The sequence below is a fragment of the Leguminivora glycinivorella genome, chromosome Z (assembly GCF_023078275.1).
Source record: "Leguminivora glycinivorella isolate SPB_JAAS2020 chromosome Z, LegGlyc_1.1, whole genome shotgun sequence".
Classification (NCBI taxonomy): Eukaryota; Metazoa; Arthropoda; class Insecta; order Lepidoptera; family Tortricidae; genus Leguminivora; species Leguminivora glycinivorella.
In genome coordinates this window covers 2,235,382-2,259,042 of record NC_062998.1, presented here as the reverse complement: position 1 = coordinate 2,259,042, position 23,661 = coordinate 2,235,382, and the positions used below count along the sequence as shown (strand labels likewise).

Here is a 23,661-nt window from a genome sequence, read left to right as displayed (position 1 = left end):
GACAGATTAGGTATTTAGACTAGCGCTACTTATTTATAGCCAATACGGAGCTTATACGGGACAAGTTAGGTTATCAGACTAGCGCCACTTAGCCAAAACATGGAGCTTATAACACAACCTATCGCCACACATAGGACGCTGAGCTGATATGCGAACGACCGTCTTCTGTACGACGCTACAATGAACACACATAAATATAAACCAAACACATATATAACTCAGTATAGACAGATAAAGTCTAAGAAAAAAACGTACCTCAGTACCATACAGAAAAAGGTACGATGGCCTAGATGGCATTACACCTTTGGGGTACGCTCAGCTAGATGGCGCTAATATTAATATTTGGCATTTTAAATATATCAAGCTAAGAATATGGGCCAAATTGTCAAAACTGAGGTTCAAAAGTTTCAAGCCTGTGTCAAGAGATGGCAGTCTATGCACTGTGATTACACATTTTACTTCGAGAGTTACTGTAACTCTCTATAATACTCGATCCTCTTTGGTATAAACAAAACTAGCATACAAATAAACTGTGGTCGCTTATAAACGCCATATCGACGGTTAAGAATCATCATCGTCATCATAATTTCAGCCATTAATCGCCCACTGCTGAGCATAGGCCTCCCTTCGTGTACGCCACTTATCCCGGTCCTGGGCTAATCTCATCCAGAAGTGCCCCGCAGTTTTTCAAATGTCGTCCACCCAACGAGCCAACGGATGCCAGGCGCTTCTTACATCCGATAGCGGCCACCATTCGGTCAACATTTTGGTCCACCTGCCATCACTCTGCCTGGCAACATGCCCCGCCCAATTCCATTTGAGTTTGGAAATGACGTCACCCACGTCCCGCACCTTGGTGCGGCGTCGGATCTCGACATTCCTCACTCGATCTTGAAGCTTAATGCCGAGCATGGTGCGCTCCATCGCTCTCTGTGCTACCCGTATCATAACTATGCACAGTAACTTTTTAGTAAGCGTCCATGTCACAAACCATGTGTTCATGTGCTTAAGAATCAATATTTTATATGTTAGATAATATTGATTCCTAAGCGTCGATATCAGGTCGCATCACAGTAGTTACTATAGAGAAGTAAATATTGTGGTGTTCTTCATAGCGTATGGATTCGTACAAATTTTAATATCATTTTTTTTACAAGCAAAACATAAGCAACGCTGCTATCAACCTTAACCTTTATTTACTAAGGTCTGAAGCACGAGTATTCACATTATACGTTCCGAGTAGGAAAGATTTCAAAGGAAAAAATCAAAGATGGCGGCGTAAATATATGGGATAGCGGTCCGATATCCGATACCGGATCGTATAATGTACAAACGCACTAAGTGCCGACAACCGGACCGGGGCGTACAGCGGAAACATCGCATAGCATTCAAAGACTAGACGTCTAAAATCAGCGGGGCGATTTTCGAATCTCGCGTATGGGATTTTGTCACTAAAATACCGGTTGAAAACGGTGCCTGGCCTATTATTTTCAGTCACAATTTTCTGAATTCGAACGCGTGACACTCAAAAATCGGCCCGCGGGGTAGAATTTATAGAACTAAGTACAATTAATTTAAATAGCTTTGCAAGCAAAATGAACTTGTATAGGAGGCAATCATCAAATGGGTTTGATAGTAAATATAGCAGTTACATTTAGTTTCAAACACACACTTTATACTAATCAATAATCATTTAGCATTAGCGACAAGAATCTAAGTTATCATCGCTATGAATTGAAATAGATATCACACATCAAAAAAAACGACAAGGCCGACTGGTGGCCGAGCCGGGAATCGAACCCGGGTCTTCAGCTTACGCGGCTAAGTGCTACGAGTAAGAGGTAAAGGTAAGGGAGGGTAAGGCGTTGGTCACACGAACGTCTCGTCGGGAATGGCGGGCGCCAGGCGGAGAACCACCACCCGTCGCGAGTACACTATACAAAATATAGAAGGCAAAGAGGATCGAGTATTATAGAGAGTTACTGTCAAAGTAAAATGTGTAATCACAGTGCATAGACTGCCATCTCTCGACACAAGCTTAAAACTTTTGAACTTCCGTTTTGACAATTTGACGATGACCTAGATGGCGATACACCTTTGGGGAACGCTCGGCTAGATGGCGCTAATATTAATATTTGACATTTTAACACATATCAAGCTAAAATATGGGCCAAATTGTCAAAACGGAAGTTCAAAAGTTTTAAGATTGTGTCGAGAGATGGCAGTCTATGCACTGTGATTACACATTTTACTTTGACAGTAACTCTCTATAATACTCGATCCTCTTTGTTTACATTTTATTATACATTACAAAAAGCTCAGATATTCGCTTTGCGCTATGTTCGCATGGCATGCAGGTACAGTATAAATAAAATAAAATACAATTTATATGCGCTGGTAAATAAGGACGTGTGAAAATTGCGGAAAATCAATAATATACTGTTAAACTTTCTTTAACTGATAACCTGAAATGGATTTTGTACACGCAAGAAGTGTCCGAGCCGGGAATCGAACCCGGGTCTACAGCTTACGTGACTAACGTCATTAGTTCATTACTAGACCAGTCCGCCAAAAAGCAACTAGCCCGCCGATGGTTAATCCGAGTCAGCGAGTCATCAACAAATCTTAATAAAATATTTCGTGGAACAATAAAATTCATGTTGGAAAACGAGGGCGGCCTGATAAATAGTCAAACAAGTGATCGAATTTGATCTAAGGACCTATGGGTAAAGTCCTAAGTAGTTTTTTTTATCTAAAGACGTGATATAAAATAGAACCGAGCGTCGCCCAGATATTAGTTACCTATATGAGTGTTGGAGGCCATGACGGTCTGGTGAGCGGGCGGCGGGGCGGGCGGCGACTCCTCGCAGAGAGACGTCTCCGATGGATACTCGAACGTGCGCGTGAGTGAGTCGTCGAACTGGATCTTCAGCTGAAATAACAGATAACAACATTTAAAAAAAAAAGTACTGAACATCCGGATCCACACAGAGCGAGAAATGTCGCGAGGCAATAGGGATGACGACTACATAAAAAAATGGCATTCAGTTTAGTCCGTCAGTTAGATCGTCCAATAACCACAAAATAAAAATTTTGAAAAAACCCCCGACCGCGACATAGTGTTCCGATTTTCATGAAACGTGGCTAAGAACACTCCCGATTAACTCAGCTTACAAACTTTCGACGCACTGTACCGTCGTCAATTTTCGTTTACGAGAAAAAAAAATACGTGTCTAAGATTCTTTGATAATCTAATTGACGGACTAATTAGTTTTTTTTAGACGTATCGCCTATTGCCTCGCGCGGCAAACGTGCTACGTAGACATAACTCGGTCGAGGCAGTCCGCGTTTGGCTCGGCCGAGCAACTTGCCTCGGCTGAGGCACGTCTAAATGGACGTTTGCCGCGCGAAGACATTGCCTCGCTCTTTGTGGACCCGACTATTGAATAAAATCAAAATAACCCTAACAGCGTTACGTCAAATCTGTGTCTATCGCACTCTCTCACAACCACGCACTGAACAATGTAAATTATTGTAGATTTCTATTATGAACCCGTTCTTTTTACACTTTTCAAATTCACAAATATCCAGATAAAAGCCGAACTCGAGACCAACTGTTAGTAACTTCTAGATAACATTGTAATAAAACAATTGCCAGGTCAATCTACTACAAACGCACTTTTACCAACAAATCAAACTTAAACTTTATCAATAAAAACTAAAGATCAATTTCCTACATCTCCTGATGAGCCCTTTATAACGCTGCATTTCACCACGGAAGCCCAAGATAGAACCATGTCTAACTGAGATTACGAATCAAAACGTAAGTGATCTCGAACTATTTATTAATTCGACACGGTCCCATGCGTTGTTCGCACGTTTCACGGGTCGGTAGTCCCGTGTTTTTGAGAAGAAGAAGGTATTATGTGCATGTGAGGTTACTTTCATGTATGACTTTTGAGAAATTTTATTGTAATTATACACCGTATAGTACGTAGAAGAGAAAAAACAACAGTAGCGTTGTCATCGTGTCTTCAATGTCTGTTTTGAGTAAAAATATTTTCTTTTAGGAAATGATTGAGTAAAGCTGATCATTATACCTATGCAAGCGATTACCTATGATGATGATTGTTTTAGTCACACGTGAGCGTTTCTGCGAAGGTTTTTATTTAATTATGAAGATAACCCGGGCGCAACGAACACTGATCAAAATGTTCTACAAGTAATACATGAAATGTTCTACAAGTAATCTTATACTTTTAAACGAGCAATGTATATTTATTTATTTATTTATTTATTTATTTATTTATATATATATTTATTTACACTGACGAAATGATGCGTTTTTCTTTGCGCGCCACACGGTTGATGTAAGTACACTAGATTCAAGGCTATATTGACGTACTATTCATTTTTGAACTAGACACATGCCAAGGATACGAAACAGAACCGAGCGAAGCTCGGTTGCCCAGATATTCATAATAATACATGAAATGAACACCATTTATATTGACGACACGTTGTCGTTCTCAGCTCCAAGCGACACAACTGACCTTAGCCGTGCGGCTTGCGGCCGTTGACAGCCCGCTGTAGAAGCGACAGGGGGCTGCCGTCGGACGTCGCTAGGTACATAGTGTATACACACTGGTGGGGAGCTGGGGAGGCTGCTAGGTAAGGTACACACTACTGATCCTGTCAGAGCAGCTCTGATAGGTAAAGTACACTACTGACCTGGTGGGAGGCTAGGTAAGGTATATAATATGGTACTGACCCTGGCGGTGCGGCTGCGGTCTGGCTTACGCCGTGGCTTGCGTGGGCGACGGTCGCGCGATGGTCGCGCGACGGCGATGCGACGCATACGAAATCAAACCTTATCGATATGGAAGTATGAGACGCGACGGCGACGGTCGCGAGACGGTCGCGCGACCGTCGCCCACGCAAGACACGGCGTTAGACGGCATGGAGGAGCGGCCGTTGATGAGCACGTTATCATAAACGAAGCGAACGGCAAGCGGCAAGAGCGGGCCATCATGGACACATAGTAGTAGACATCGTGGACGAGCGGCCGTTGATGAGCACATTGTCATTAATGAAGCGAGCGGCGAGAGCGGCCCGCAGTCGTCCGCTTGTGTACACTACTGGCAGTACTGGCCTGGTGGGAGGCTAGGTAAGCTATACGCTACTGAAGTACTGACCCTGGCGGTGCGGCTGCGGTCGGGTTTAGACGGCATGGAGGAGCGGCCGTTGATGAGCACGTTGTCATTAATGAAGCAAGCGGCGAGAGCTACCCGCAGTCGTCCGCTTGTGTACACTACTGGCAGTACTGGCCTGACCCTTTAGCACAACTTGCCTTGTCGCGCGCGAGTACATCAAGCGCGACTCCAAGTATGGACTCGCCCGCGACAAGGCAAGTTGTGCTAGAGGGGCAGGTGGGAGGCTAGGTAAGCTATACGCTACTGAAATACTGACCCTGGCGGTGCGGCTGCGGTCTGGTTTAGACGGCATGGAGGAGCGGCCGTTGATGAGCACGTTGTCATTGACGAAGCGAACGGCGAGCGGCGAGGGAGGCCCGCAGTCGTCCGGCTCGTCCGAGTCAGAATTGTCCGCAAGCGCCTCGGGACGCAGGACGACAACGCCGGGGTCGGATGCCTGGAAACGGGGAAATGCTAATTAAAAATGGGTACACACAACTCAATAACTTAGATAGTGAATTACAAAGTTAACTCAATACAAATAAAATGTGAAGTTATCTGGGTCACACCCCTTACAACACACGTGTTCGTGAACAAATGCTTGAGGCAGATCCTGCGTACCTTTTGACTGAACTGGATCACAAACGCTCACTTATGGAGAATAACTGGACAAGCACCCGTACACGAAGAAATCCAGATGCGGAAATGACATTGGATTGGACACATCCTCAGAAAACCTGATACCCACCTATCCAAAATGGCCCTCACCTGGAATGTACCCGGAAAGCGCAAACCATGCCGTCCTAAATAGACCTGGCGTCGTTCGGTTCAGCAGGAGCTCAGGGTGCTAGGCATGGGGTGGGAGGAGGTTGCCCAAATTGCCCAAGACCGGAGTAGATGGAGAAATATGATTCGAGCCCTACACCCCAGCAGAGGGTAACAGGATGTAAAGGAAGACACCCCTTACAATGGCTATCAAATATACCTCTATGAAACTAGCTTTTTCCCGCGGCTTCGCTCGCGTTAGAAAGAGACAAAAAGTAGCCTATGTCACACTCCATCCCTTCAACTATCTCCACTTAAAAAATCACGTCAATTCGTCGCTCCGTTTTGCCGTGAAAGACGGACAACAAACACACACACACTTTCCCATTTATAATATTAGTATGGGTAGCGCGTTCCTACGCACACAGCCTAAGCTCGTTTAAGTGAACGCATACCATACTTGTATGAGTGAGATAAGATAGGTCGTATGGTCGCGTTCTTGACGAGCGGTAACTGTGAGGTAACCGAGAGCGGGTGGGCGGCACTTTCAGCGGGGATCGGGAGTGGCCATACTGTACTGGGTAAAAGGAAATTGTCGATGGCGCTTACCGCGTGATGACCGATGTTCTTATACAAATATTACGTCCCGGACGTACATAAGCGCCATCGATATTAAAGCCCAGCCACGACATTGGTCTAAGCGCGGCAGCCATACGTGCGAATGAAAAGTCCCATATCTGTGTCTCGCTCCAATGTATGGCTTCAATTAACCATCATATTTTTAAAAAAAATTATGACATTTCTGATCTTGGTTTCATGCTTGAATGCATTACCGTGTCAAATAGACATATAAATGATTACACATAATAAATTTAATTCAAATTATTAATGGTCACGCAAAGTTTTAAACCATGAAGGATGTAGAGCATACACCTAATCTCATCTAAATCGGTTAAGCAGTTAATGATCCATAGAAACTTCCATTCCCTCTCACACTTTTACTTGGCCGTAAACGATACCAAACTTAGGCACTGGTCCCACCGAGAGCGAGTCAGCTACACTACCGTCAAAAAGTTTAAGACCAAACACGATATATGCAAATAATCAACATTTCATGAAGTTCCTATGAGAATATTACTTTTCAGTACCTACAACCGACCAGTTGTAGACAAACGAAGATGATGATAGAAGGTACAGACCAAAGGAGAACTAGGTATCTTTTGAAACTAGGTAAGAATAGTCTAAGAATGTTGACCGGCAACGTAACGGGACACAACACTCTCAACAGACATATGAAGTTAATAGGTATCAGTAGCGACGAATCCTGTCCACATTGTGGTAAGGAGGAGACTAGCTTACACTTACTAGCAGAATGTATCATGTATGCGGCACCGCGATATGATACATTCGGCAGAGACAATTTGAGAGAAGATGAACTCAAGGATGTCGAACTTAAAGATGTCCTTCTGTTCTGCAGGAAAACAAGAAGATTTAAGGAGAGAAGTGTGGGAGGGCAGCCGGGACAGTAACCTGCAGCTCCAACTCCAGGGAATTGGGCTGAATGAACGCACCAGCGATCGACAGCCCGCCTGTATCCGGCCAGGCGTCCCTACACTACATCTACATCGACCTACAACCGACAAAATAAAGCGTATAACAATTTTTAAAAAGAGATCATAATAAGAAATAAAAGCTAAAGGTTTTTCTCATCGAAAAATCCTCCTCGACGCTTTTACACTTCCGAGCAGATTCTTGGCATTCTTGCTATAAGTTTGTGTAGCGTTTCTTGGTTAATGGATTTCCACTCGTATTGCAGTATCTCCCATAAAGCTGTTGCAGATGTCGGACATTGTCTTCGGACTCTACGGTCGAGTTCATCCCATAAAAGTTCGATCGGGTTAAGGTCTGGGGATTGCGGTGGCCAAATCATATTTTTTAACACACCTTGGCGTTCTTTATTGACTGTGTAGCTTCTAAAGATCTTTGCTGAGTGTTTGGGATCGTTGTCTTCTTGCAGAACAAATGGGTTGCCGATCAATATAATAAGATTACGTTGTTTACTATTGATTACAAATTTAGTTTGATGATTTTTAGAAGGGTTTATAACAATGACACTGAACATTGTGTTTGGTCTTAAACTTTTGACGGTAGTGTATGAGCTATCAGCTATAGAAAGGAACAAACGATAGTCGTTCCCGTGTAAATAAAAAAGAGAAGCGATGATAGCCGGAGCGAGTTACAGTCGCCCAGCTCTAAAATCGCTCGCTCCCTCTTGTATTTGCACGGGAGCGACGCGACTGTTTTTGATCGTTTTCCCCTCACTAGCTCGGAAACACGTGTTTTGTCCTTTAATACCAGCGGGTAAAAACGCATTTTAGCCACTAGTGGGTAAAGTAATTTGACCTTGAATAAAGTCAAATTAACTGCTTTAAAATTGATAAAACCAGGTGAATCTAGTAATAAAGATGATTTACTACCTGTGAAACTACTTGGAAGCAGTGATAAACGCATTTTTTGCGTTGTAGTTTCCTCGCTATAGTGAGGGGAAAAGTTTGGTGTTACACTCGGGTGCAAATGTATTTTACTTCTCGTGTGTTAAAAAACTCGCAAGTTCAGGATTCTATTCTCGAACCACTCTCTTCGCTCGTGGTTCAACTATAGAATCCTTTCACTTGCTCGTTTTTCAATTCCACACTCGGCGTTAAAATACAACTTTGCCCCCTTGTATAATAAATAACTATTTTATAACCATAGCTTCCTCGCGTTTGATGGGACCAGTGCCTTAGCCTGTAGTAGCTTGACTTAGATAGTAGTTATTTGTTTTATTACAATATAGAAATCTACACGAGCAAGGGAGATCTCTAATATCAAACCGCGAGCGTGGCGAGTAGTTCCATCAGCTTCATGTTGGCAAAAACGACGGGGTGTTATAAGTTTGACGTGTCTGTCTGTGGCATTCGCTCTCGATAAAGCAACGCCGAAGTATTTCACGAGGTATATGTAGAACTATATCTGGTTCCTTGTAACTTTCCTACAGCATAGATGCCAATGAGTTTAATGCCAACAACATGTCGCAAGTAATCCGAGCATCAGCCCACAAACATGTTTAGGAGAAAGCCCAACTAATCACCTATACAAGTGTATCAATTTCAACGCATTTCTAGCTGTCTATGACCATATAGGACTAAAAAACTCAACAGGACTACCTGCTTTAAACAGTTTGAGTTTAGGTCTAAAATGGAATGGTGGTTCCGATCTAAGAGAGTCAATGTCGAGTGCGATTCTACTTTTTTTGACAAAGAATGCCCGGTGCCGACCGGTCGGACCGCTTCTGAGGGTTTGCCGATTTGCGGACATCTTTCTCTGTCACTCTAATTACCACTTAGTTGAGAGTGAAAGGGAAGGATGAATGTTTGTTCTTAGTAGGACCTCGAAGGAAAAACGATCGAACGACATAAGTATGAAACTAAAACTTTCTATGCCTTATTCGTTTGTGCCTAATGGCCTTGGGTGATTCTGCGTACTTTCTTAAACGATTCTGAGTAATTTAGACGCATGGTGACATATAGTTTTGTGTAAATACCCTATGTAGAAGCTACAGGTCCCAGGAGAGTACTTTACTGCCTCAAACATAATGTCGCTTTTGCAATAATATGGATGTTTAAGATACGATGTTTAGATAGATGGTGACGCGTGAATTGTATAGGTGTAATGAAATTAGATCTCGCCTACACTTCATTTGTCAAGTATTCAATGTCAGTGACTCGAGAGACGTTTTGCTATACTTACTTTTAATTATGCCAAGTAGCGTTCAGTTACATCTACACAGTTAGACGAACAAAAATTTAAGAGTCGCCCAGGACATTTTCGGAATTTGGGTCCCCCAATTAGCAAAAGTTGTTAATAAAAATTAACTCGCTGATTGGAAGGTCAGATGGCAGTCGCTTTCGTAAAAACTAGTGCCTACGCCAAATCTTGGGATTAGTTGTCAAAGCGGACCCCAGGCTCAGCAGCCGTGGCAAATGCCGGGATAACGCGAGGATGATGACTTCAAGTGGTCCAAACCGTATGGTCCAACTGTATATAGGAGATTCTGCACTTGTGTGGATAATCGGATAATGTACCAAACCGTGCGCAAGCGCATACGATAACGCAGCACGTGCATCTTTATCGGCGATTCGATCCTTGCATCTCTAAGGCTGTGAGAAATGTATGAATGTTACCGTGCACGTTGCTACGGTCATTCTAAAATAATATGTGAAAAATGTGTGGAAACACAGAAAACAGTCGTCAATAAGAAGCAACCGCAGATATTTTCTCAGAGAATGGCCCAATAACAAGACTATAAAAAGGAGTTTACTATTAAATTATATACCCCCATGAGTCTCGTGTAGACATTTTTTTAAAGAACTAGGAGTTCTCACTGAGTTCAACATTTTCATCAAGGCATATGTATTTATAACCGGTTGCCTACTGAACTCAAAACAATTACAGATTGCTCTATAGTATCTAGATTTAGCATTTTTATCGTACCATCGTATATAGTTTTAAGGTTTCAAACACAATACCTGTAATGAGTATGAGTATGAGTATGAGTTAGTCACTCTTAGGGCTCATTTACACGGTGCAAGAACTTTTCATTATAATGCGGCATTTGATCGGTTGACCAACAGTGAGGCTAAATGAAAACACGGCTAAAAAAGAAGGTTAAATACAGGTCGCGCAGTGACAGGTCTGCTTGGTTTTGTATTTGGTTGGTTAGCCGACAAATGCTGCAACTACCCGAAAATTTACAAATCATTTGTTTACGTTTATTTACAGAGTAATAGAGCACAGATGTCATATATAGGTGAATCAACTTTTTCTTGCCTATTATTGCCATGGTTACGGTCCCTGAGTCACGCTGCAAATTATGCAAGCATGCATGTAGTCCATGTTTGTAGGTGGAAAATTAAGGAAAGGGCTTGTTACCACCAAAAAAATGCGTATTTGCTGTTTGCATAGTTTAACTAGCATAATTTTGCATAAAACCAGCGTGACTCAGGGGATCGTAACCAAGGCAATAACACGCAAGAAAAATTGATTCACCCATACCATAGATCAAGCAAACGTACCTACTCAGCGTGTCAAATTAACTCAGTAAAATCCACTGAGTTGTCCGTCTTTAATCGCAACTTGCAGCTTTCGGGCGCCAATTTTTGTAAGTTTAAGTCAACAAAAACATTAAAAATGTTTGTTGATATTTAATTGCATCAACACAAAAATTATGAACACTCAAGGGCCTGAGATATTTAAAATCACAGGCAAGTAACAACTTCAATACAAAATCTGACACAAATAGATGAACTTGTTTCTTCTATCTAAATCTAGTTCTGTGGTACATACAGAGCCTCTAGCGGTGAACTCAGTCACGTCTGCCTGTATAGGTACTATTAAACATATTGTAAAAAGGAGTTGTTAAAGGCTATTGTGTGTCGATGAATCGGATGAATGTACCTAAAACTGTGCGATAACGGAGCACGTGCACCTTTATCGGTGATTACTTCCAACTATAGGTCTACGACAAATCTTTCATTCTTATTACGCTATGAACAATTGGCTACTAGACTCATATCGAATTTGGCACAATAAATGGTTGTCTTCTGTAGTATTTGACATAAACTAATATTTACAGATTTTGGGTATTAAAAGTATATGATGATGATGGAAGACTACGTATTTTCGATTAAAAATGTGTGTAATTTTTTTTTATTTTGGCCACCGAAAACGCTGTCAGCGATGTAGTGACGTCATCGAATTCGAACTTACTCCGTGTCAAAACAATCACTGACATAATGAACTTTGAAAATTTTGTTTTCGAATAAATGACCTGACGCACAGATAATCTATAGATAGATTAACACGGTGTTGTTTTCGCCTGATTACGTAAAAGTATACTTAAAAAAATATTTTTTGCTGTTTTTAGGTCATAATAAAATATGGCAATATTTTATTTCGGTTAAATGGACAGTACTTAATCATATAAGACAGGCTTTAAAAAAGGGTCAAGTAGCCTATTGAACAACTGTCTGCGTAGACAAGATCCCAATCGTTATGAGGCAACCAAGTCTCGTGAATGTATTGATTGGAAAGAAGTGACACTACGATGTTGCCACTTTTTAAATTCTACTTATTTGTCCAGGCCGCAAAATTCATGGCATGCGTTAAATTCATACCCCAACGTAAAAAAACGTAAAATTATTATACATCAACTTTTAAGGGTTTAATGGTTGGGTTCTAGGGCCTATTATTTATTCATTTATTAACACAAAAGGTACATTTATGACAAAAACCTAAGTTCGTTAGGTTGTATCAGATGTCCAGAGGCCAAGCTGTCAGAATAAAAGCTTTTCCTCAAGAAATTAGTTTTCATAGCAGATGAAAAATTAAGGAACCTTGAATGAATAGAATAGAATTCATTTATTCAGCCAATACATCACTACAAACATCAGAAATAGAAATACAAAGACTTAAAACAAAACAGTAGAAGTAGAAATGAGAGGCCGAAATGGTCTCCACTCAGCAATGCAGCTGACACGACAGGCGTGTCAACGGCGCTGGTTTTCTGCGGAGCCAGCGAAGTGTACGGGACAGCATACTGATTGCGGACATCGTGAATAAATAGTGTCAATTAAATACGTTAAATTTATATTATATATACACACGTACATATCTAAATATACAGTAGCAGAACTACTAAAAAGGCATAATAAGTAACAAAGACGACATACGGAAAGGAAGATCGGAAATATATATTTTTAATGTAATAAATAAATCTAGCTCAAACTAAATAATGTTTCAGGCAGCAGAACATTGTTGCGCGTGTAACGCCACAAACATCGGCATTCAACTCTGTAATGTGGAATAACACAGAGTGGGCACATTCCGTTATTGTTGCAACGGACTTTGATATTAAACAAACAATTAAGTAGGTTATTATTCATATTATTATTAATCATCACATTGAGGATGAACTGGTGTTGAAGCTACAATATTAATTAATTATAACATTTAAAACGAATAAAGAAGGAAGTCTATGGTAAATCTATGTACGTTGTGTTATGATTTGTTACAAATTATTACCATTTCATTTCATGTTGTAGTATTTAAGTTAGTTAAATAATATTGAACAAATGTATCTTTCATAGCATTACTTGTAACTAATTAATTGTGTTAGATTAATAGTTATTTGTTATACAAGGGGGCAAAGTTGTATTTTAACGCCGAGTGTGGAATTGAAAAACGAGCAAGTGAAAGGATTCTATAGTTGAACCACGAGCGAAGCGAGTGGTTCGAGAATAGAATCCTGAACTTGCGAGTTTTTTAACACACGAGAAGTAAAATACATTTGCCCCCGAGTGTAACACAAAACTTTTCCCCTCACTACAGCGAGGAAACTACAACGCAAAAAATGCGTTTATCACTGCTTCCAGTAGTTCCACAGGTGGTAAATCATCTTTATTACTAGATTCACCTACTTTTATCAATTTTAAAGCAGTTTACCCACTAGTGGATAAAATGCGTTTTTACCCGCTGGTATTAAAGGACAAAACACGTGTTTCCGAGCTAGTGAGGGGAAAATATAATTTATACATGTATCTAAAAAAAAAAATTTCATGTTGCAATATTCAATATATTGAGATTATTGAGTTAAACAGAACTGATCTCAAACTACTTGCATAGAAAAGTTTGTTTAAACAGGATGTTTGAAGCCTGGCCTGAATTAGGTTACCCTATTACTAACAATAGGATGAAAATAATTATTCCTAATTTCATCCTTTTAAAGCGTATTCGTATAGTAAAGTCTTCTTCAGCAAAATACCCTATCTGATTCAGATTCAATAATTTATTCAATGCAATATTTAAGGAACTTTCTATTCATGTCCCATAGTCTTGGGATACCCTGTATACAATTTAATATGAAACTACCAAGCTACCCACAGTGAGCCGTTTTCGGACATTTTTTAAAGCGTGCTTATACATATACATTTCTTAGCGTATATATTATCATTAATAGAAAAGTATCTCGAGTACTTTAATCCCCGCTTTCATCCTCTCAAGAGTGTACGAAGGCTAGACGGTGGAGTTGAGGGTTTTGGGTTTTAGGTAGTATTAACGCTAGTGGGCAAAAGATGCAAGCAGACTCCCGGTGTCACGTTCTGTTCCACCCAGTATAGGAGAACCGTTTGGTCTCGTATCAAAGTAAACATGACACAAAGTGTGCCGGCCAATTATCGCCATGCCGCATGTCGTGGCTAACGGGAAATAATACACCGAGTTTTTGTCCTCTCGATGTTACAACGCGTGTAGCAAGTGGCCATGTCTTTGTATAACACTAGTACTCATATCTCTATTAAGAGCCAGACCGAAGTTTTGGTTTCCACGAGGAGTCGTCCATTTAACGGGTCACAGCATCAGCAATGAGCGATTATGGTAAAGTGACAGTATGTGTTACTAAAGAGATCAGGCGGACAAGCTCGGTCGCATGATATGGCCTTTCGTGTCCGTCCATCCCTCTTGCACTTACAGAAAGTGCGAAATGGACGCACCGACGCGACGAGCCATATAACGCCACCGTGCTGATACCAAAATACAAAATACAAAATCATTTATTCAGCAAATAGGCCACGGGGGCACTTTTACATGTCAACATTACAGAGTATTCATTAAAGTTAAACAAATGAAATTAATAGAAATATTAACTAAAAATATTAATCATAAGCAAAGTAGCTATACCGCTGAAAATCATCTATTTATACATAAAAACATTTTTCAGTACAGATGGTGTTTTTTTACGCACTAGTGCGAGAAGTGGTTCATTATATGCTAGGTCGAAACTTTAGAGGCTCATCTGTACTGAAAAACGTCGTACGATACACGTGCGAAAAGGAAATTCGAAACTCGTATCGATTTAAAACACTCCCTTCGGTCGTGTTTTAATTTATCGCCACTCGTTTCGAACTTCCTTTTTTACGCACTTGTATCGTAATGTACTATTGGCTAATGAATTGATATGAAAATAGGTCCTTATTCAAATCAACTACTTAATACCAGTGGTACAATTAGTACAGATATCATTAATATCTTATTTTAATTTACCTTATATTATTTACGGCCGAGGTTGTATCAAAACAAGCCTTACAGGAATTAAACGTATGAACGTATGTCGCTAACGGTATCGGGTGTCGGCGGTAGGCTCATGTTTCCTTAGTGCACATGATGGGTACATAAGTATGCAAGTATATGGACACGTTGGATTCAGGGAGGCACAATGTAATGGCAGAATGTCCTTAGTCATTATATTAATAAAATAAGGTACACTGAGTGAAAAAACAACCAGTTTTCATGCTCGTTCAACAAGATTTCGGTTAAAATAGCGCCTACGTGCTCTTTGGTTCAAGTTAGAACAAGTTAGATTCTTTACCCCCGACGCAAAAACGAAGGGGTGTTATAAGTTTGACGTGTCTGTCTGTCTGTTTGTCTGTCTGTCTGTATGTCTGTCTGTCTGTCTGTCTGTCTGTCTGTCTGTCTGTCTGTCTGTCTGTCTGTTTGTCTGTCTGTGTGTGTGTCTGTCTGTGGCATCGTAGCTCCCGAACGGATAAACCGATTTAGATTTAGTTTTTTTTGTCTGAAAGCTGAGTTAGTCGGGAGTGTTCTTAGCCATGTTTCATGAAAATCGGTCTAGAGGTACTATGTCGCAGTCGGGGTTTTTTTCAAAATTTTAATTTTGTGGTTAGGTTATGTTAAGTGTAACTAGTACATTCTACAAGTTACTTGTCATTTGAATCAACAAGTAATTTTATAAAAGCAACATGACACATATTGTTTTAAACATATGTTTGTAATGTTTGGTAGATTCAATCAAATATCTTTTAACAAGTTTGACCTTGTCGTTCGAACAAATTCGACTTGTATCATCAATATTGTGATTTATTCCGTTTACTAAAATACTTTTGTTTCAAACGGGTAAACCCGCAACAAGACGAACTTGTTAAATTCACAATGCAAATTTCTCTCAGTGTAGTGGTATTCGCCTAATAGTATCGGTCATATACATGAGACGTTCTATCCGAAAGTCTCTGTTTGATGTTCTGAGGGTAGTCACAACAAACCAATAGATAAGTTGGTTAAATAGTTTTCATCAGATGCCCAGGGTACCTGTATCCTCGTGCACTAACTTGATTTTTAGATCTTAAAAAAGTATTCAAGTACTTAGGTGTTTTGCAAGCGACAATGGAATTCCTGGTAGCCTGGAGACCGTTCGTGTCCACACATCAAACGAATGGATGATACACGACCCTCTTTTATACTACTTTGAAATGAGACACGTTTGCATGTCTGTGCTGTTATTGGGCCAAATAAATATCACAGGCGCTCAGCTCACAGTTAAATACATTCTCATGTCTAAAATAAGATTACTTTTTATGAGGATTTAGAAATACAGATTGTATTTGTGAAAATTTGACACTAATTGTGACTAAAATCATTGATAGACTTTGAAACATTATCCAATGACCCGCCAGCAACATCGCCGATCTTCGCTCGGTATATCGGACGTCAACATACAGTAAGGCACGGTATATCAATATCATTATATAAAAATAATAACAAAACGCTTTTATCACTAGAGATAGATCTGCCAAAAGCACAAAATATTTGTACTAAAAACCATACTAGTTAGCCAAACCTCATGACTACGCGTTGCAATTTTTTTACCCCAAATCAGCACGCCATAATTCAAGGCCGTATGCAAGTATGCATGATTGCGTAATGAAATCGCGAATACCGAGATTACCCAGTCAGCTGTTCACGTGTCAAAGAGCTGTTATAATGACACGTACAAGAAAGATGCTATCAGACGTCAGGTGGAAAATAACTAAAGCATGTAAACTTGAGTATGTACAACAGGCGAGACGACAAAAAAAAAACTATTTAGTCCGTCAGTTAGATTACCAAAAAATGTTGACACATATTTTTTTCTTTTTGTACAGTGCGTTGAAGTTTCGCCGCCGCGTGCCGTCAGGCCTAGATATTTACGTAAAAGTGACGTCACAAGCTCCCACTCCGGAACTTTGAAGCTCTGTATCTTTGTATTTTTTTATTAATTAGATAAAGCGAAAAATATGTGTTCAGTATTTTTGGACGATCTAACTGAGGGAGTAAACAGAATGGTTTTTTTATGTAGTCGTCATCCCTAGTTAATACAAAAGTGCCACTTTTATTATCGAGCACAGTATAGGACTATATGTTCAGTTTCTTTATTGGTAAAAATTAAACATATTACAGGTCATATCAGGTTATCACAGAAATAGGAAGTTAAAAGGTACACAATAAAATAATAAATTACTTACATCATTTGTTAAATTCATTATAAAGAATACTTAGGTCTACATTTACTTTTGTTGAGACAATAATAATGATTGTGCTAGCTATAATTATATTATTACATTATTTAGAAATAGTTACATTCATACATCATTTCATAAAGTCCTCGACAGTATAACATGCTTGACTTAGGAGTAAAAGTTTAAGTTTCTTAACAGACAGGGAATCGTTAATTATAGATGCGGACAAGTGCCAAAAATATGTATGTACACATGACTTTACTCCTTATACGTTAAGGTTGTGCATATGTACATATTTTTGCCACTTTGTCCGCAACTATCCATACTAAGTAATATTATAAATGGGAAAGTGTGTGTGTCCGTTTGTTTGTCCGTCTTTCACGGCAAAACGGAGCGACGAATTGACGTGATTTTTTAAGTGGCGATAGCTGAAGGGATGGAGAGTGACATAATATATATATTTTTGTCTCTTTCTAACGCGAGCGAAGCCGCGGGCAAAAGCTAGTAATTAATACTTTGACTAATTTTGAACTTTTTAGTTAAGTGTATTATTTAGGAACAAGTAAGTCATTTCCACTTTGGGCATCCTTACTCGTATATCCTGTATATCCTTATATTCCTTATATTAAGAAATTCTTATCGATATTAATATTTATTTCATAAAAAATACACTCCTTTATATCGTACCGTCGCCAAACCTTACCTTTTTAGAATAGTGTCTATTTGCATATGAATGTATGTGTGATACTGATATAAGACTGTATATAATTGATTATATGTCGTACGAGTGTTAATGATGGCACGTATTATACGCGGATTAGCGGATTTAGATTACGTTTGATAGGCAAATTAGTTGCTTTGAATGTAATAAAGTACTTATTGTAGCAAATTTTGTGACACTCGAACAGTGTTAGACAAACTTTTTTCGTTAGGGCCGAATTTTGCAGGAATTTTAAGAGGCAGGCCAGATTTACACCAAAAGTGCATTTTTGCTAGTACTGGCCATATCACAACTATTCTGAAGGATGGATTAAATGCTTTTCCCCTCACTAGCTCGGAAACACGTGTTTTGTCCTTTAATACCAGCGGGTAAAAACGCATTTTATCCACTAGTGGATAAAGTAATTTGACCTTGAATAAAGTCAAATTAACTGCTTTAAAATTGATAAAAGTAGGTGAATCTAATAATAAAGATGATTTACCACCTGTGGAACTACTGAAAGCAGTGATAAAAGCATTTTTGGCGTTGTACTTTCCTCGCTATAGTGAGGGGAAAAATTTTGTGTTACACTCGGGTGCAAATGTATTTTACTTCTCGTGTGTTAAAAAACTCGCAAGTTCAGGATTCTATTCTCGAACCACTCGCTTCACTCGTGGTTCAACTATAGAATCCTTTCACTTGCTCGTTTTTCAATTCCACACTCGGCGTTTAAATACAACTTTGCCCCCTTGTTTACAAATAACTATTAGTAGGCAGGACTTTGCGCATCTCTGATCTAATTCAATAAAGAGATGAATATTTCTTCATCACATATAAAAAGCGCCACAGTGATTTAAATACTTACGCCATGCGGGAGATCGTATATCTATAGATACGTCGCTAAATATTCGTACTTGTAACTCGACGTAAAGCATGTGGTTTAGACAGCATTGACTTAATCCTCCCGAGTACCAATTATGATTTCGGACAAATGCTACTAGAACATTCACAAAGTGCGTACAAGACGACACAATTGCGAAAAAATTGTACAATGCGAACCTCAACGACACGTGATCCACAAAGCAGAATATCTAGACATAGTCTAGCCACTGTTATTTTTAAAAATAAAGTTCATGATCTGTGTATGGCGGCCATTTAGAGAATGTGGCATGGCGCTTACGCTAACTCCGACTTTGATGTCGAATTTAACTATCATACACTGTTTATATCTATCTGGTTTAGGCACTGTTCAAACACCATGAATGTCTATTAGACATTGGCCTATGCCTAATTTTTTTTATCTATTTCTCTCATCCTGCTTGTATCAAAAATTTACGGCAATCCGGAACGTTGCTCAAAAATGCGTTTTTTTTAATTATATAAATTCACCGTATTTATTCTGCAAGTACCCAATTGAACATAACGATACAGTCCTTAATGATGATAAAAAATAAAATATAAAGCAGTGAACACATTTAGGTGGGTTATTTTTTTAAAGTTGTCCACCGCACTTTTTTGTAACATGGGTATTTTTTACGCGATACATATTCAGAATCGCGAGGTCTTTCGATCCTGAATCCTGATAGGAGAAAAAAAGGTCCCAAGATTTGCAAGTGTTCAATCCTGTCTTATCGCTGTCTTAAACACACTAATAACCGTTGTATCTCGATTATCGATTCGTCAAACAATAACTCCATGATCTATGGGAGCGGTTTTTTGGCGTATATTGTGCGCGTGCGTTTTTACACGCCCATAGAAAGCTAATCATGTTGCAATTATATATAAAAGGCACGCTACAGACGCTCTTCCACATTGCAATGAGCGATATTCTAAGATAATTAAAAAGGATGAATTTGGGCTTTTGCAGACACGAATCCAACTCTTCATAGAGTCACCAGTTACCACACACTAGCGCAGAGGCCGAAAGTGGCCCAGAGGTGGGCACTGGGCAAAGTACGGCCCGCGACTTGCGAAAGGATTTTATCCGATCCTTCTTAGATCCTTCAAAATAGTGTGATATAGCCATCACTGTTGAGAAAACGCTTTTTGCTATCAGGGCCTCGTTCTAAAATTCCGAATGAAAAGTTATTTTTTTCCGCTACCCAAAGGTTGTCTGGTTAGAGATCGCTCTTTAGCGATAAGACCGCCTGTTGTCTGCCTCTATTTATAATCATTTGTTTTGTCTCCACTGTATCTTTTTTCTGTATCTTTTGCTGAGGTGTGCCAATAAAGAGTATTCTATCTATAGGTATCTATCATATTTACTCATATGAAAATGAAATGGAATAGGTATGACGACTACATTAAAAAAAATGGCATTCTGTTTAGTCCGTCAGTTAGATCGTCCAAAAATACCGAACACATATTTTTCACTTTATCTAATTAGTGAAAAAATACAAAGATATAGAGCATCAAAGTGCCGGAGTGGGGACTTGTGACGTCACTTCTAAGTAAAAATTGTACCTAATAGGCGTGAAGTCACGCGAAACTTCAACGCACTGTACCGTCGTCATTTTTCGTTTACGAGAAAACAGAAAAAATACGTGTCTAAAATTCTTTGACAATCTAACTGACGGACTAATTAGTTTTTTTTAGTCGTCTCGCCCATTCTATCTATCTATCATATTTACTCATATGAAATGGAATTGTGTGTAGTGTGCGGCAAGCCTAAGCAACTTCCGCGGAATCCCCCGCCGCTGCTTGGTTACGTAAAGCCGCATTGTTTTGTTTAATAACATGGCGAAGAAACTGTCTATGATATGTTTCCTGTGCGCTGCGGAAACTGTGCTAAATACAGGGTGCAACTATACCAGAGTACGTAGCCGAATGGCACAAACGCTCATGAAACGAAACGCTAGTAGATATCTATCTCTATCGCTCTTGCGTATGGGCGCGACAGAGCCAGACTACCTTTCGCGGCGTTTCGTTTTCGTTTCACGTCGCAGAAATGCCATTCGGCTACGGCACCAGGCCCCGTAGCCGAATGGCATTTCTCCGACGCCAAACGAAAACGAAACATAGTCCGGCTCTGTCGCATCAATACGCAAGAGCGATAGGGATAGATATCTGCTATCGTTTCGTTTCGTGAGCGTTTCGTGAGCGTTTGTGCCATTCGGCTAGGCACCCAGGTCTACGTCACTCGCTCGCGGTCGCGCGGTAAGAAGCTACAGGACGGGTCAATTCTCCATACAAACGCTCTCGACTATTTCCTCCCTGGTTTTTGAAGATAGAGCAATGATTTTTTCAACACAGATAATTATTATTTTTATCTGTGTCGGACCGTTTTGATTTTTTGTTATTTTTTATTTTTAAAGACGCTAGAGCTAATCAAAAATTTCCCATCGGCCTTTTTCATTATGGCGCAAAAAAGTGTGATTCTCAAGATTGGTAACAATTAGCCAAAAAAACTAAACGGTCCGACACAGATTATTTCATTGTTATTCAGATTCTCAAATTTCGTTACGATTGATTAAGTTTTCAAGGAGGAAACAGTCGAGAGCGGAACCTCGATTTTAAAGATTTTTTCGCAATATCTTTTAACTGAGTTGTTCTTACTGGACAATTTTTTTTCGATAAATCTAGTTAATAACACTAGTATATTAAAGTAGAATTCCCAAATCGAAAGGGGGGCTCCTTTCCATTTTAGCATTTTCGCTCCTGTAGCGTCTTAAGTACATATCCGCTAGCAGTTGCCTCGAGGTAACAAGTAGCCGAGAGGCGCCACGCGCCCGCCTGTGTAGTCGCGTGGCACGTACCTGCTATTCTTCTGAGTTTTACATAGTTAGTAATACTAACTTATATGTAAGTAATAAAGCGTTGGTATTTGTCGTTTTGCGGGCAAGTGAAGGATCTGTTACGTTAGTAACTTATTAATAATCTGTGACAATACATGCTGTTTGATTAGTCAATGACTCAATAGGGTTACTATGAAAGTATTTTTTTTTATACCACGTCGGTGGCATTATGTCTAGTCATAGTGTATAGACTGCCATCTTTCGACACAGGATTAAAACTTTTGAACCTCCGTTTTGACAATTTGGCCCAAATTCTTACAGGCGGACTTTTAACTTGGTATGTGTTAAAATTGTCAAATAATATTATTAGCGCCATCTAGCGGAGAAACAAACAAAAGTGTAGCGACCGTATGTATTTTCTCGATGGTTACAAGTACAAGGTACGATTTGTTCAAACTTTAGCCATCTCCATCTATACACAGTTATTCCTATATGTCTTTGCATCTATTCTAATGCTTATAATTTTTTGTTTTTGGCAATCATATCGCGTAGCTATTTATCGGATAATTCCGTTGGGTAACGGCTAAGTGACGAATATGATAAATTTCGATAAGTGATATGAATCATGAGCAACTTTTACTTGGAAGTAACAGGATTGTGTGTCATCTGTAATGGTATTTATCACCAAAGTTGCATTGATGGTTCTGTTCAGTCATACCTCGGGCAATGGCGATCAAATATATCGTCACTACTTTTAAAAAAACTTGTATCTTCGTCTGTCAATGAAAAGAAAATTGTAGTAAGTATGTATGGAATGCATATAGACTTACTGCGTTTTAACTTTGAGGAACAGCGTGAGATACGAGATTTTTTAAAAGTAGTGACGATATGAAAGAGGCGCGTTCCTACGATGTTCGCCTGCAAAATATGAGCACGCCACTTAACCCGATCCTGCGCAGCTTCCTGCCAATTCCTCCTTACCATGATTGTAACTTTCGAGTAAAGTATTCTAAATTCTGTTTAGAGGGTCGCAAAATCTATGTAGATAAACACAGAGAAAAATCCACCAGATTTATGCCATTCAAATATTGATTATTTTCCATAAGTTATCCACGCGTATTATTCGTTGCACTCTCATTATTAAACGCACTAAATACTGTAACGATCGCGTGCAACCCCTACCCAGTGCTTAGCCAAGGTACCAATCGCTTACACCCTATAGCGAAAATAACGTCAATGTATGTAGCAAAAACACAGGGGTGTTCGAGATTTCAAGAGACTACAGTATAATAAAGTGTACTATCGTGCAGTATGGCCACTCCCGCTTCCCGCTGAAAGTGCCCCCCACCCGCTCTCGATACACAGACCGCCTGTCAAAAACGCGATCAGTCGACCTGTCATACAAGCATGGTACGCGTAGTTCACCTGGGCCATTTTTTTTTTTTCAAAGTTTTCCACCCCACCTTTTTTGGATTTGGAATTTTTATGTGGTTTCCACTCAGAATCGCGAGCTCTTTCAATTCTAATGGGAGAAAAAAAGTGTCCGAAGGTTCATCGTTCGTTCGTTTTTCCATATATTTTGTATGGCGGTAACGGAATGGAAGGTTCGAAAAAATGTATGGAAATCTTGGGACATTTTTTTTTTCGCCTATCAGGATCGCAACACCTCGCGATTCTGAGTATTAATCGCGTAAAATCTACCCACGTTACAAAAAAGTGGGGTGGACAACTTTGAAAAAAATGGTCCACCTAGACACTGTGCGTATAGGAACGCGCCTCTTTCATATATTTGATCGCCATTGCCCGAGGTGTGCTAAATACAGTATCGTTGGCAGCGGGAGTGTTGGCTACGCGTCCTGTGCAGACACCCCTTGCAATATGTATGT

The 23,661-nt window shown here is 39.8% G+C and overlaps 1 protein-coding gene across 3 annotated transcripts in view; it reads right to left on the bottom strand.

The window, feature by feature from the left end:
• Positions 1 to 23,661, bottom strand: part of LOC125240951 (serine/arginine repetitive matrix protein 1) — a 68,984-nt gene that overhangs the window by 9,693 nt on the left and 35,630 nt on the right. For all 3 annotated transcript variants that reach the window (XM_048149157.1, XM_048149158.1, XM_048149160.1), the window contains exons 4-5: positions 5,470 to 5,649; positions 2,803 to 2,932 (exon numbers count right to left, since the gene is read on the bottom strand). In XM_048149157.1, coding sequence (XP_048005114.1) covers positions 2,803 to 2,932; positions 5,470 to 5,649 — 310 coding nt within the window. The remainder of the gene's footprint in view (positions 1 to 2,802; positions 2,933 to 5,469; positions 5,650 to 23,661) is intronic.